The sequence below is a fragment of the Callospermophilus lateralis genome, chromosome 5 (assembly GCF_048772815.1).
Source record: "Callospermophilus lateralis isolate mCalLat2 chromosome 5, mCalLat2.hap1, whole genome shotgun sequence".
NCBI lineage: Eukaryota > Metazoa > Chordata > Mammalia > Rodentia > Sciuridae > Callospermophilus > Callospermophilus lateralis.
The window spans coordinates 24480894-24495490 of NC_135309.1; the positions used below are offsets into that span (position 1 = coordinate 24480894).

The following is a 14597-nucleotide window of genomic DNA, read 5'->3' on the forward strand; positions in this document are numbered from 1 at the left end:
ATATATGCACACATGTATCTATTTGTACATATATACATTGTATATATATTTATACACATACACTATGTATGTATATACACCCACAATGAAATGTAAACAAATAAATAATAACCATTAGCTTGTTGCCTTATATTTTCCTGAGGAATGACAAATAGTTGCTCATTGTGAGATTATCATTTTTTCCTCTCAGGTAAAGAAAGCCTGATAAGCTTTGGGTTGTGTTGTATGGGAAAGACAAGGACACTATTGAGGAAACAAAGGTAAAATCAGTTGTGTCACAGTGGTACAATGCATCTTAATCACTTAAAAATAATTACTCTAGAAATAATTGCTCATTAGCAACATTGTGGTGTAACACCACCACAGATGCCTTAACTAATGGGACACTTGAGCATGAAAATTACAACCAACAGGTAATGTTGCGTCCAGTGCTTTGGAGACTACTCCTAAGCCATTTTGTTAATAATTACCTGACAGAGACTTGTCTTTACCTTGCCCTTGTCATCTCTAAGCATGTGTTGAAATACTTTAATGTTTATAAACTGCATTGCAGCTCTTTAGATGTGTAATTACATTTAGCAACCTCTGAAGTTATCGTCTGTTTTATTAAGCTCAAATCCATTAAAAGTCAAATTAGCAAATGTGTGCTGAAGCTACAGAAGATTTCAGCATTTGCTCCTGTTTTCATGAACCAGAAAGTGCAAGCCATCTCAGAAACCACCCTCCTGGCAGGAGTGGCCCCCACTACATCACCTTGACAGAGGAACCTGATCTAGACACATCAACTCCAGAAAGGGAAGTCTGCCACCTACCCTGGAGAGCCATTTTCTTAGTTTTACAGCTCTCACTATCAGCTAAGTCATCTTTCTATTTAAACTGAATTGCCAAGTCCTTCATGTTAGACTTATGACCATGACTTCCTGCTTGGTTCACAGCAGAAAATGGAAACAGCTCATCATCCCTCCCTGGGGCCCTCCATAATAATGGGGGCTGTTATTATACCTATTGGTCTTCATTTGCTTTTCCAGTTGGAAAACAGAGCTCATACGACTATGTGTGAAACAATGAATTCTTAGGTTTTAATACCCAGTAGTGTTTTACTGCACCATGGAGTCCTTCTGCCTTCTTGTTTTCATTTCTTTTCTTGAGAGAAAAAAAACAGAGACAGAAAAGACAGAGACTAAGCTGGGGGGTTTGGAAAAGCTCCTCAAGGTGGCTGTTCTTGAACATCATGTCCATCCTCTCAGTTTCCCATCTCCCAGCCTGGATGAACGGAGATTGTCTATATGAAAACAGTGTCCTGTGTCTTTTATCTTCTGATATCTAATATCAATTTTCTTTTTTCTTCCAGGGATCAGGCATGATTATCTTCACCCCTGTCTTTTTGCTGATGTTCTCTAGTAATATTTCAGTGACATTTATCATAAATTGTGTATCTCTTTCAACATATTTTTATTCTTTTGTTTTTGTGAACCTTTTCTGTTTCTTTGAAATCCTTCTTCACAGTGAGTCCGAGTTTCTTTGTATTATGATTCATTTCATTCTGCCTTGATTCATTATTTAGGCAGCTTAGCTTCTAACTGAATATGCCATCATTTGGGTACAAAGCAATTTTCTTTTTTTTTTTTTCTTTGTGTTTTTCAACAACCTTACATTACAGATGCAGTTTGGAAGGAATGTCAGTAAAGTATGTATTTGTTTGTTTGTTTGTTTCCTGACAACTAATTTTTTTGGTTTGTCTGATGTAGTCTTTCTGAGTTTTAGGAGCTCTCTGTATTTCAGTTTGTGGTTGCGGAGACCCGCCTGCCCTCCCCTCCCCTACCCCACCACAACACAAACTTAAATGAGACAAAGCTTCTGGGAAATGAAGTGATTCCCCTAATTCAGAAGAAAAGCCTTCTCTTTGCTTTTTGGTCCAATTCTTTTGGCCAGGCTTCCTAAGAATCCTGGGTAAGTGATTCTCCAGTGTTCCATAGGACCTCTGTCATATTGACTCCTCCTGTATATATGCTGCTTCAAAGTCTCACAGCAAGAGATGAAATCAAGACCAGAGCTCAGGGATGCTCACTGTTCAGGCTTCTTTCAAATGATCTTGACCCTCACGCCTGTGTGCTGGATGGTTTTGTATCAGCCCGCCAGATACATGCCCACCACTCCCGTTACAAGTCCGGCAGTGGAGAACACCAATGTGCTACATTTTGCCCTTTAAATTAAATTCCCTTTAAAAATTACCAGATATAAACCTACAGGAACATGATGTAAAAGGTTCCTGAGATCCAGGTTACTCTGTATAAAAGATAGTCCAATTTGTATTCTTATCAGTAATTATGAGAATTTATCAAATTCCCTACTTAATACCTTATTAAAAAATCGACAGTTTGCCAAGAGAAAGATGGTACCCTTCTGATTCCATGAAAAGTCCAGCCTGCATCCCCAGTACACACAATTTGTCAACTTCAATTCCTGATGGACTGAAGGATTCGGTATAAAATATGAAACCATAAAACAAATTTGTGAGATATTTTATCTTAAGACAGAGGATTTTTCAGATATAAAAGCAGGGTAGGAAGAAAAATGATAGCTTTAATGATAACAAAATACCAAAAACTCTAGTGGACTACTAAGAGAAAGAGAAACAAAACATTCTCTGGACAAAGTGGGGGGAAAAAACCCTACAAAGTACATGAATAAATAATTTATAATTAAAGAAATTGAAACTGCTGCTAAATATAGAAAAAAATTATCTGATAATCATAGCTTTCCAAAGATGGACTAGGTTCCTTTCAGAGAGAGTGAGTTCCAAGTCACTGGATAGATTCATTAGAACAATAATTATAGAGATCTTATGGAAGGAATTCAGTCTTCAGAAAGATATTTGGATAGAAATCGTTTAATCATCTCTTCTACTTTGAGAACCCATAATTAAGTGATGATATGTCTACTGATATTTTAATGACACATGCAATTTATTGAAGTGGCTCCCTTTGACTCAGTTATGCTGACCAACATTTCCAGCCTTTACAGAGGATAAATGCTATGCAAATAAAATAAGTTAGCAGCAATGAGCAGCCGTGGTAGAAATTGAAGCAGACAGGGAAAATGGTCTTTATAAGGTTCCTCAGAGACAAACAGTACACATTCATTGCAGAAACAGGGAAACTACAAAAAACATTAGAAAACAAAAGCCAATCCTATTTTCTTTGCTTCTTTTAGTACACTTTTAGTAATCTAACTGCACACTATGTATTTTGCCAGAGCCATGGAAAGCTGACCGAAAGAGTCCTTATAATATAGATTTATATGATTTTGTTTTCACACTAATCTCTTAAAGTGGAATTTCATTATCAAAGGATTGTACATTCCGTGGGTTTTGCTTAATGTCGTCAAATTACCCTCCACAAAGTTTGTACCAATTTACACTCCCCCCAGCAGCGTGTGCAAAAGGATCGATTTCTCTGCAGAGTACATAGTACCTGATCCTATACTTCCTTTAATTTTGTGCTGATTATATAAACACCAATTGTCAAGGTTTAATGTGTATTTCTAATACAAATTAGTGGTTTCTAATGCTGTTAAGCATTTCCCCACGTATTTTCTACCTATTTTATGTAAACTACCTCATTTCTAAATAGTAAAAAATAAAATAAAATACCATTTAAATGGAAATTTTTACCTTTAGAGATTAGAGTGGCAGTAAGCCTTGAGACTAGGCTGTTTATGGATTTTGTTGAAGTAAAAAACGTATCCTGAGTTGTGGGTATGTGACAGCAGACAGCTCTAAGTAATTTATTTTTCATGTTTAAAAAAATAACAGCAGCAGTAACAACAGTAAAACCTATTTTACTTCAGGGTTTAAGGTTATAATAGTTGCAACCTTGTACTGCAGGGGAACTTTGTGAGGGCATGTTAGAGCCTGACCACAGAATATGTCACCCACTGAATTCAGTGAAGTATTCTATAGAGATGGTCAGAGAGAGAAAGACACAGAGGGATTGGTCAGACATAGTTTTCCTCTGCCACCTGGAAGATTGCATGAGGTGGTGGGAAGGGAGGTTGTTTAAGGGCCACTGTAATCCTAGGCTTTCACTCCAATGGCAGTACTCTTGCCAGAACTTCCATGCTAGGATGGGTGAGGACCAGCCCTCATTCCCCTTCTTTTCCCAAATGATGAACCTTAATCAACATTCTTCAGATTCTGCTATGGGGAACTCTGCCTTGGACAGACATGAGTCTCATTAACAAATACATGCACAGGGTCATTTTAGGTACTGATAGGTATTCTGAAGGAAATAAAAAGGATGAGGGAATGACCAGTGGAGGGCAGGGAGGGCTACTTTAGCTAGAGCAAGGGGGGAGACTTCTTAGGTGGGCCATGATGAACTGAGACCAGAATAATAGGAAGGAGATAGTTCGTTTAGGGTAGAGGGAATGTTCCTTTCCTTCTCCCCATTTCCCAAGACAAAGGACCTTGGACCTGAATGGTTCTAATTTTTTTTTTTTTTTTTTGACAGTCTAACTGGTAAGAACCTCAGATTTTAAAATACATTTCTATAATGTATTCTATCAGCCAGAAACCCAACAGGAAACAGATGGCACACTGAAAATGGAATAATTTGAGGAGTGTGCAATAAAAGGGTGATTTACAAATAGACAAACAGCACCCTCCCCCTCTGGACAGGTTGTCATCCGCTCTCTGGTCTTCCAGTCTTAGAGGGTAAGAGCAGGATTGGACAAGGGAACCCTGATGGGTTCCACAGGAAGGGAGGATGAGCAGCAGTTCCCTGGATTTCATTTTCTTTAAACTCCTGCTCTGTTCCCAGTGGCCAAATCTACCCTGAAGCCAGAGAGCCAGAGAGCCAGAGAGCCAGAGAGCCAGATTTGGAGATCCAAAGAGTCCAGTGTTTAGTGGTACAGAAATTGTGGCTAGGGGTAGAGGGTGGGGCTGGCAAGGCAAAGTACCAATCCATCATGTACAGTTTACATTTTAAAATTATATTTGGAAGAAGAGAAAAGAGACCCTGCTGAGATTGGAACTTAATCCCTCACGAACTAGCTGTGAATTGACATCCATTGGCCACTTAAAAAAAAAAATTGTAAAAAAAAAAAAAAAAAGACTGGTACAAAACTAATGTCTTATGTTCTGAAATATAATGTCTCTGATGTGTCATGCATCAAAACAAAATATAATAATTATGTTTTAATGAATGAGATTAAAAATGTACCCAGCATATTGAAACATTGTTTTAAATTGTGAAAAAAAAAAAAAAACTACTGAAATAATCAGAGTCCCAGCTTTCATTACTGTATTTCTACTCTGTAAGGTGATTCTCATTCAGTTCAATCTCTTAATGTGATACAAAGTCAGATTTCAGTTGTTAGATGATGAGTCAAAAAATAGAACAATTGCATTTTCTCAGAGCCTTATACTTCCTTTTAGGCATAGTTTAGGAAGAAGTGGGGATAGTCCCACTACTGATGTGAGCAATGCAATTTGTAGATGAGACAACCAATAATGCAGTTTGGGAGAGGGGTAAACAAGAGATTGACAACAGAAGAATAATACTTAGGTTGATATGTATTTATCTACTAATATTTTTGATTAAGTAGGATTTATTTGTTCACAAAATGAGATTTCATCAGAGGCTGCTGTTCGGATCCCACAGACTTGCTATTTAAGGAAGTATCTTTCATAACAGTGCCCACATTTGTGACAGACACCTAGGCAGCCCTTTAGTGGTCACAGTATCTTTGCAGAGGATAAGATTCCAGAAAATCAAAGAGTCACAGAAGGCCAGACAGCTGTGGAAGAGTACAAATAGCTCTAATCTGAAATGCATGATTTATCAAATGGGAACATGATTGCTAGCAATCTTACTTTTTTGGGTGATTACAAAGTTGAGCGTAGTAGTGCATGTGACTCTATGTGAGGACTTATAAAAGAGCTTTCAGAAACAATTATGCATGAGTCTTGGAGAGTTTAATTTAAGCCCAAGGCCCCTGTGAAGGTAAATGAAGAGGACAAAATGGCAAAAAAGAAAAAAAAAATGGTGAGGGAGACCTTCAATCGGGAGAATATTAAATAGAACTCCTTGGGGAGGCCTGTATTTTTGCTCGGCTGGGGTGGGCTAATCTACATAATTGACTAAAACAGAATGAACAGCTGTGAAATCCTGCATTTGGATGTGTGGGTAAAACAAAATTACAAAATATACAAGGTCACAGAACATGATGTGTTTTCATAGGATTATAGAATTTCTAAGCTTGTTTGGGCTATAAGAAATTGACCAATCTTCCAGAGAGGCTGAATTATTTTATCAAGGTCATCTAGCTAGTTAGTTAAAGCATACTATTAAATACGTGGACTCTGCAAAGCTTCCTGGGTTCACATCCTGGCTCTCCCACTTACCATGGGATTCTTGGGGGAAAACCACTTTCTGTTGTCTCAATTTTCACATCTATAAAATGAGAATAGCAATCGGACTTAATTGAGGAAATACATTCCAGTGACACAGAATGGTGTTTTGAACTTATTAGTAAGTCATCAATTAATATTAGGTATGCTTGTCACAAGTGAGAGAGCCAAAGCTGAAGTCACCTACCTCCCATAACAATGTTCTACCTATTTACCCCATTAAAAACAACAACAGTAATGAGAGTTATAGGGGAGAGATTAGTTTCCCAACCCAAATGGTTGCAAGACAAAGCATAATGTCTTCTTTTAGAATAGGACAACAGAAGTGTTTAAAGGACCTTTGAGGGAAGAGGCTCAGATGAGAACTTTTCAAAATTTGGGTTCATACACTAATGTTTAAATTCAGTATTTGGACCTTTTTATTTGCCAATCTGAAATTCTGAACTTAGTGTTTTTTTTGTTTTTTTTTTTTTTTTGCTTTAAAGCTTGCAAAAATACATATTGATATCTTTTTGATAACTGAACTTTTAACATGTTGATTTTCCTGTGATAATGATGCATCCCAGTGCCAGATGATCCTTTTATCCTTCATAATTAAAATATGTTGTGCTTTTAAGTAAATGTGTATTTTAGCAAAGCAAAAGCATGCTGTGTATCAGAACAGTATGTTTCAAATAAAGTTGTTAATGAGTCATGTGATTTTCTTTTAACATGAAGATGTTCAATAAATTCTTATGGAATTGGATTGTCACCTGTATGAAAGAATCAACCAAAGCATAAGTACAAAGTCACTTTATTTACTCCTTATAACATCTGGTTGAAATTCTAACCAGGTTTTCACGTGCTCAGATACTTGTGTGACTCTGAATCCTAAGGAGTCTGCAGAAAAGCCTAAGTGATGTTACACTAATTATAATTCTATGGCTTTTCATATTGGCTGAGTGACAAAATCATCAGTTATTACTTAACAATTTCCTTTGGTCTTATCCAAACTGGAATTCACAATATCATATTCCACTTGGAATGATATGGTAGCATTGTTAATTCTCTGGTCATAACACTATAAAATTTCTGTTATGGCTTTGGTAAAAAATGCTGGCTGAGCTGTTGTATTTCTTGGTTTTATACATGCCTTTAGTGACTCCTTGGGCTATGTGGTGTACTAAGTTTTCTTGCTGTACATTAGTATTTTATGACAAAAGTCATTTTGGGGTGACAGCAGCCAATAGCTAAGTAGTAAAAAGTTTATCCAAAGACCTCTTTGCCCAAGCAGAATATTGACAGTTTCCAGGCACAGCTTTTATCATGTGGTATAGTTCATCCCCACAGAAGACATTTCCAGCTTTGACTATAGATGGTTTGCCAGAGGTAAACAAGGCACATTCCAGAGCATAGTTTACTGTTTCCTTTGCTTGAAGGCAGAGCTATCTCCATATATATATTAAACCTAATCAGGATACCTGCATAAAAGTCTTCTAGCCTCATTTCATAGTCTCCTGCTACTGTAGGGGCGTTGAGATATTTAAGGCCATTATTGAAGTTTATCAGGATCCACAGAGGCATGTTCACGAAAAGCCCATTAACTGTGTTTATTGCATTGACTTATTCCTGTAGAGTCTCTGTCCTGTTTTAAATCAAAAAGTCCCAAAGAGCAGATTCAGATGCTCATTGCTAGGCTTTTCTGAATAACATTCCTTCCATGATAACTTCTTCAGTAACAATGACTTGACTCTCAAATTTACTTGAGAATTTTTACATAAATTAGGCACTTAAGGAGAATTGCCTAGAAATTCTTAGTTTGAGAATACTTATAATCATAGATTTTTCTTTTTAATTTATTATTATGGGTATTATAATCATCATCATTATCTTAAATTGGTGACATGTACCAGGCACACGTACTTAAAATGCAAAGATGACAAAATTGTTTGTGGTTCCTGATCTCAGAAAACACTTGAAAAAAGATGCAGGTTTGTTATGCATCTATATAGTCTGTCTGACAGAGTTCCATATACATGCATGTAAAGTAATTATTTATTTTGCATATTTATGTTCTGGGAAGTTATTTACATCCATATATATGTACATATAAATGGTTTATTTATAAGTTTTTATATTCTACATTTCTTCATTTACATAAACTTGTGCCTAGACAATAAATTGTGGTAAAATATCTTATCGTGGTATCTACTCATTAGCAGGTAGTAATAACTACAGCAGAAGGTGCAGAACATATTATGAGTTACAAATCTCTTCCTACTTTTGCCATCCTACAACAAATTAGGATGGCAGGTTTTTATTTGCAAAACAGGGCAACCAAGTGTCAGCAACTACAGATCAAGATTCCAAATGGTTGATTTTGGCTCCAAATTTCGTACTTTTGTCCAATAGGAGACACTTACCAATGCTTTGTGAATAGTTAATAGAAAATATTTTAATGTCTGTTAGCTGTATAATGTATTGTGCAATTAAAAAAATAGTAAAACAGACGTAAGTGTGAATGTTGTAAGAAAAACACTTTCTTCTACTTATTTTTAAGATATGAAGAGGACTTGCTCTTGTGATAGCCTTAGCTATTTTATTTTTCCTGGTGTCCATGGCATTGGTTCAGAGATGGCAATTGCCATGAATGTACATTATCACAAAGACTGACCCGCCACCTATTGCAACACTGCAATTTCACCTCACTTGCAGTTTGTCTTTCTGTACCTGTCGCCTTCTTGATTATGTGTATGCCTTTCTACCATTCATGTCTTCTGGATTCATTTTATTCAATGAATTTAATTTTCTCCATTTCTGCAGGTAGGAATTAATTCTGCTATTTTACAAGTGTAATACTGGTGTTTGGTATGCCTATCATGTATCTAATCTCTTTTCCCTTGAAACCTTCCATTCCACATATTCATGTCTCTTTTAGCAGCAATTCAGACTGTATCTTCATCTAAAAACACAAATGAACAAAACAATCAGTGGACCAGTGAGAAATTCATATAAGTATCACTTAATTAAAATGAATTGTAATGTTTCAACCTTGATAAAAGAGTGAGATGTGAATGTTAGTTTTAATAGGATTTATGGCATATAGAAATCTGGTAAATCTCAATGAAAGCAAAAGTCATCACACTGACAATCAGATAAACTCTAGTATTATTTATGTAGGGTTGCTTAAATCAGTTAAGTTATATCTATTGTTAAAAATATAAAAAGAACCTTTATAACCTAAGACACATTATGAATTTAAAAAAGAATATAAATTATGCCATAAAATAATCCTTCAAATACAAAGATTTAGAGTGAGCAAAACCAACTGCTTACATCATTAAAAATCCATATGTTTATTTATTCAACAGATGTATATTGAGTGCCTTGCCTCGAATATAGTGGAATGTACCCTTACACAGCTTAAACTTTACTGGAAGAAATAGTTCAAAGAAAAATGAATAATAAAGATAATTTCAGATTGTGGTAATTGCTTAAAGGAAATGAGTAGAAACCTGAAATGGATCATTAGTCATGGCAGCCACTTTGGTGGCCTGCTGGGGAGGGGCTTCTTGGGGGAGGTGATTCTGAGCTGAATGATCAGAAGAGAGGCTCTGTGTAGGCCTTGAAGATTCTTGTTCTAGGCAGAAAGAACAGGTGTCATGGCTGAAGGACACTGAGCTAGGACACAGTGTGTTAGGTGATCAGGAAGAAGAACATGGACAGAGATTCCAAAACATAATGGGCCATAGCCAGGACTTGGGATTTTCTTGGAAGAATCACTGAAAAAATTAAGCTGAGGAGTATAAAATCGAATTTATACTCCTGTGTGGAGGTGAGGCAGGGGGACACCTACTCAGTGGGGAGGCAGTGGAAAAGGTAAGGAATTGAAGCAGAGTAGCCAACAGGGCGTGTTGAAGAAAAGGAAGGAATCAGAGTGATCTTCAGACGTATAAAAAAGGAAAACAAAAATTAACAAAATATATACCTTTATAGAAAAGTTTATCAACCTAAGGAGGCAATGATTCTTTATGCTAAGTGAATCGAATATTTTTAATCTTTAGTTGACAATCCTATGCTGTTCTAAGGAATTCCATACACTCCTTCTACTTGGATTACAGGTTTAAACTGTACTCAAGGTTCTTTTAATTAAAAAAAAATCTAACTATACACTATTTTTTCCAAGCTAGAACTACATCTTTTTTCCCTCTTCCCAGCACAGAGCATTGTGCTCCTCACAATAAGCATAAGTTGGTCAAATTCAACATTAGTTTGTTCTCTTAGTTTTCTTCAGGAGATGTAAAGTTTAAAAGTTTTAAAGCACTTGCATACTACTCTACTATAGAAAGAAAGGTGAAAAATGGTAGATTGAAGGTAAGGTTGTTGAAAAATGCGATTTTAGGGTCTTGAGAAAGGAAGGAGGAAACCTGAGAGGAAGAGGAATATTGCTTGTCTCTCATTTACCTGTGTGGTTGATAGAACATTCGGGGGACTGCACCCAGACATGGGAACTGCCTGCCTCACAAACACTGTCAGGTGATTTTTGCATGAGTAGTTAATGGTCCACTCTTAGGGAAATACTGATTTAGTCCAGTCTCTGCCTTGTAATCATCATGAACCTCATACAGGAAAGTGTTTTATCGAAAATTGCATCACTTCTTTTCTTTAGAGCTTAGGCTAAATCACAGTCACCCAGAGAGTCCAGATTTATCCGAGACACCTGGGTTTAACTTTCCAGCTCAGGTCATGGCCCTGCTAATGATGCATATTACTCTTTCTCTTCTAGAATCACAACCACAGCTGCCTGCATGATGGACCTGCGGCGGTACCCACTGGATGAACAAAACTGCACCCTGGAAATTGAAAGCTGTAAGTGTCTCTGAGAATCCAGCTAGAGGGAACTCTGCTGTAAGCTTTTCTCGGGGCAGGGGCCCCTACACTGGTGGCTGTGCAGACCAAAGTCCTGCAGAAGTTCTGCTAAGCACAAAAAACTTAGTGGAAGGAGGTGGTGACAAACAACATCTCCCCTCCATTATGCTGCCACCCTTTTATTCCTGTCTCTATTTCCTTAAATGAGAGGTTTAATGGAAGAAATAATCTGGGAATAAAAGGAAGTTGATAGGATCCTGGAAGGAGACCAAAGGCTATTCCAGACATTTAAAGTATGGAATTGGTGCAAATGGTTGCAATTGACTTGAGAAAATAGGTGCAGGTGGCGCTGTCTCATAAAATCTCCCAATGGTCTGTCTGCCTCTCTGTGTCTCTTTGTAATTGTTAAGTGATGTGGCCTTCCATATTGATTAGTTAAGGTGTCCTTAAATTATGGATTAATGGAATGTTTTGTTCTAGTTTTAAAACTCTGTTTTTGGTGTCCAACGTTTATATTCTTGCTGAAGTGTGTGTGTGTGTGTGTGTGTGTGTGTGTGTGTATTCATTGTATTTACTGTTCTGAAGCACGGTGGCTTTTGTAGGCTGTGGTTTTAGCTCCATGTTGATTCAGTCACCTGCCCTGTTGGTTGGGCTAAAATGTTGATTGGTAACCTGTCTTCATATCAAAAATCACACAGGAAGTTATCTGAAGTGGAAGAACATTCTGAATCTCTTTTTCTTTGTCAATTCTTTGGAATGCTTGCATTCCTTCTCCGGCTAAATAGTTGGGAGCTGACAATTTTACATCCAGTTTTCTAGGTACTCAGTAGCTGCATTGCTGGGAAGACATTCTCATCGTTAGGGAGGAATTTTAGCTGTGGCAGACCATGGGACTCCAGATCACTGCTCTGAGCAGAAATGCAGTATTTATGACACATTGTGGGTATTTTTGAAGAATTCAAAAGCTAGGTTCTGAGGATAATTAAACTTGCATGCATTTTGTAAAAGCTGATTGCTTACAAATATTCCAAATAATCATTATTTTCCAGTTAGATCTTTGCCATACAAAACTATTTTAAGAAATTGGTCTATAGGATTTCAGAGATTTATTGTATGTAAATGTCAGTGGGACAGCATCATTACTGCATGTTGCTTTTTCTTAACTTGTGGTTCAATTTATTGTACAATATTGCTAAGAATTCAAACTCTGACAATTTCACATTGTGGATGTAAGGTTATTTCTTTAAAGGCAAGTTGCTGTCCACCACTCACGAATTGTTTGTGATAAGAGCAGGTTTTGAGGTAGAATTTACACTGAGATTTTAAATAATCACACCTCTCCATGGAGGAAGCATTTTTATTGCTCTTATTTAAATAGTCTTCCATATTCCTCTCAGATAAGTAAATGAGGCCTTTTGAGTTTTTAAATAATTGTTACTGGTAGATTATAATTATACAGATATATCATGCTATATTTATATATACACATAATATAATTTGATCAATCTTATTCCCCAACACCTTGGCCTTTCTGTTTGAAAGAACTGATACCTAAAGACCTGAGCAACACCCAAATATTTTGTGATGTTATTAATTTTTGACAGAGATACTGAAAATTGACATGATAATTTATTAAGCTTTATATGTTTTATTTAAGATTAGTTACTCTGTGAAATGAAGTAAATATCAATATTTCTGTCTTTATAACTAGGGTAACAGACTCAAAAAGTTAAAGTTATTTGTCCAAGATCACTCAGCTCCTTAATGGCAGAGTAGATTGATGCTGATGCAGTTAATACCTGGTTTACCTTAGTAAAGACACTGATTTTGAGGGACCTGATTAAAAGAACTCCAATCTTAGCCCCCTTATTCTGAAAATCAGGAAATTTTCCCAAAGGGAAATTGGGACTTAACAATGTGTAGGCAGATAACAGATCATTTCTATAGAGAATAGAATATCATATTGCTTTAACAACATGCAGATACCCAGACTTTGTTATTATAAATAGTTTCCTAGCTGAACAGAGTGAAGCTTACCTTTCTATCCCTTAAACAACTAGCTTCTGATTGATGATTGGCATTCCACCTTATAAATATAAATAAATAAATCCACTTATTTATCCTGTGTCTCTCTTTTTCTTTCTCCCTCATCTTTCTCCTTCCACTTTCTTCCCTTTCTCTCTCCTTCTTTTCTTTCCTTCCTCCCTTTCTCAAATGAAATCACCCTAATAGTAGCATTGCTAAATCATTAACACCTCGTCAACATTCAAAGTGGGTTTATTGGTTCAGTTCTTCTCTGAAGAAGATCACATAATTCCTGATTCCTGCTGGCTTGGAGTGTTATGCTCAAATTCGGGACCCCCAAAGACCACCAGAGACCCAAGATCGATGTAAGCAGCAAAGGGTGTTTATTGCGAGCTAGCTCAGTCCTCCGCATGCACACACACAGCAACTGGTGACACTGAGAGGCCCTGAGCCCAGGGTTTGCAGCAATTTTATACATTCTTTGGAGAAGGCAGGGACCCTCACATACATCATAGCATCTCTTAGCAAATCATCACACACCACGGGAAAATCAAATAACAACTCTAAAACATGATTAGCACATTCACTGGCGGGAACAAGTTGGGTAGGGGTGATTGGTCAGTACAAAAGGGGTATTCATTTGAACTGATTGGTTTAAGCCAAGAGGGGTATACGTGCTGAACTACATGGTTTCCCAACATGTTATCAACCACCATAAACTACTGGGAGGGTCATCTGGCATCCCTGATATTTCCCTGTCTCATGCTGATTGGTGGCTGCTAGGGGGTTGCTATGGATCCCCACCTAGCCTGACTGAGTCAGGGACACCTGGCACAGCAGCAGATCTCTCCTGTTATTTGTAGATAAACAACTTAGCAGGGTGGGAATGTGCTTAGGAGAGCTCTGTGGGTTTTTCCAAGGACAAAGGCCATGTCCCTTCCTTGGATAGGCTTTGCTCTGAGATAGAGGCTGGTTTTTCAGGAGTAGGGGAACCTTAGGAATGAGTTCTTTGCTCATTTGTTCATTCATTAATTTATTTAGGAATTTACTTATTTATTATTTATTGAGAACTAATTATTTATCATGAATTCTGATAAGCTTTAGCATAATGGAAAGAACAATAGATACTTTCTGCCCTCTGTGATGAGGAAGATGGATATAATTTAAATAAACACATACACAAATATAAAATTGCATTAGTCAAAAGTGCTATCTGGGTATTTAGTTTTATAAGGTCTTAAAGAAAGAGAATTTATAGAAGTCTGGAAGTAAACTGCTGGGGATTCTAGGTGGTCAGAATGGACTATGTTTG

General features: G+C 36.9%; 1 protein-coding gene across 1 annotated transcript in view; it reads left to right on the top strand.

The window, feature by feature from the left end:
• The window catches only part of Gabrb2 (gamma-aminobutyric acid type A receptor subunit beta2), a 228411-nt gene that overhangs the window by 107084 nt on the left and 106730 nt on the right, over positions 1 to 14597 (top strand). Inside the window, exon 6 of the mRNA XM_076856374.2 lies at positions 11178 to 11260. Within this exon, the coding sequence (XP_076712489.1) occupies positions 11178 to 11260 (83 nt within the window). The remainder of the gene's footprint in view (positions 1 to 11177; positions 11261 to 14597) is intronic.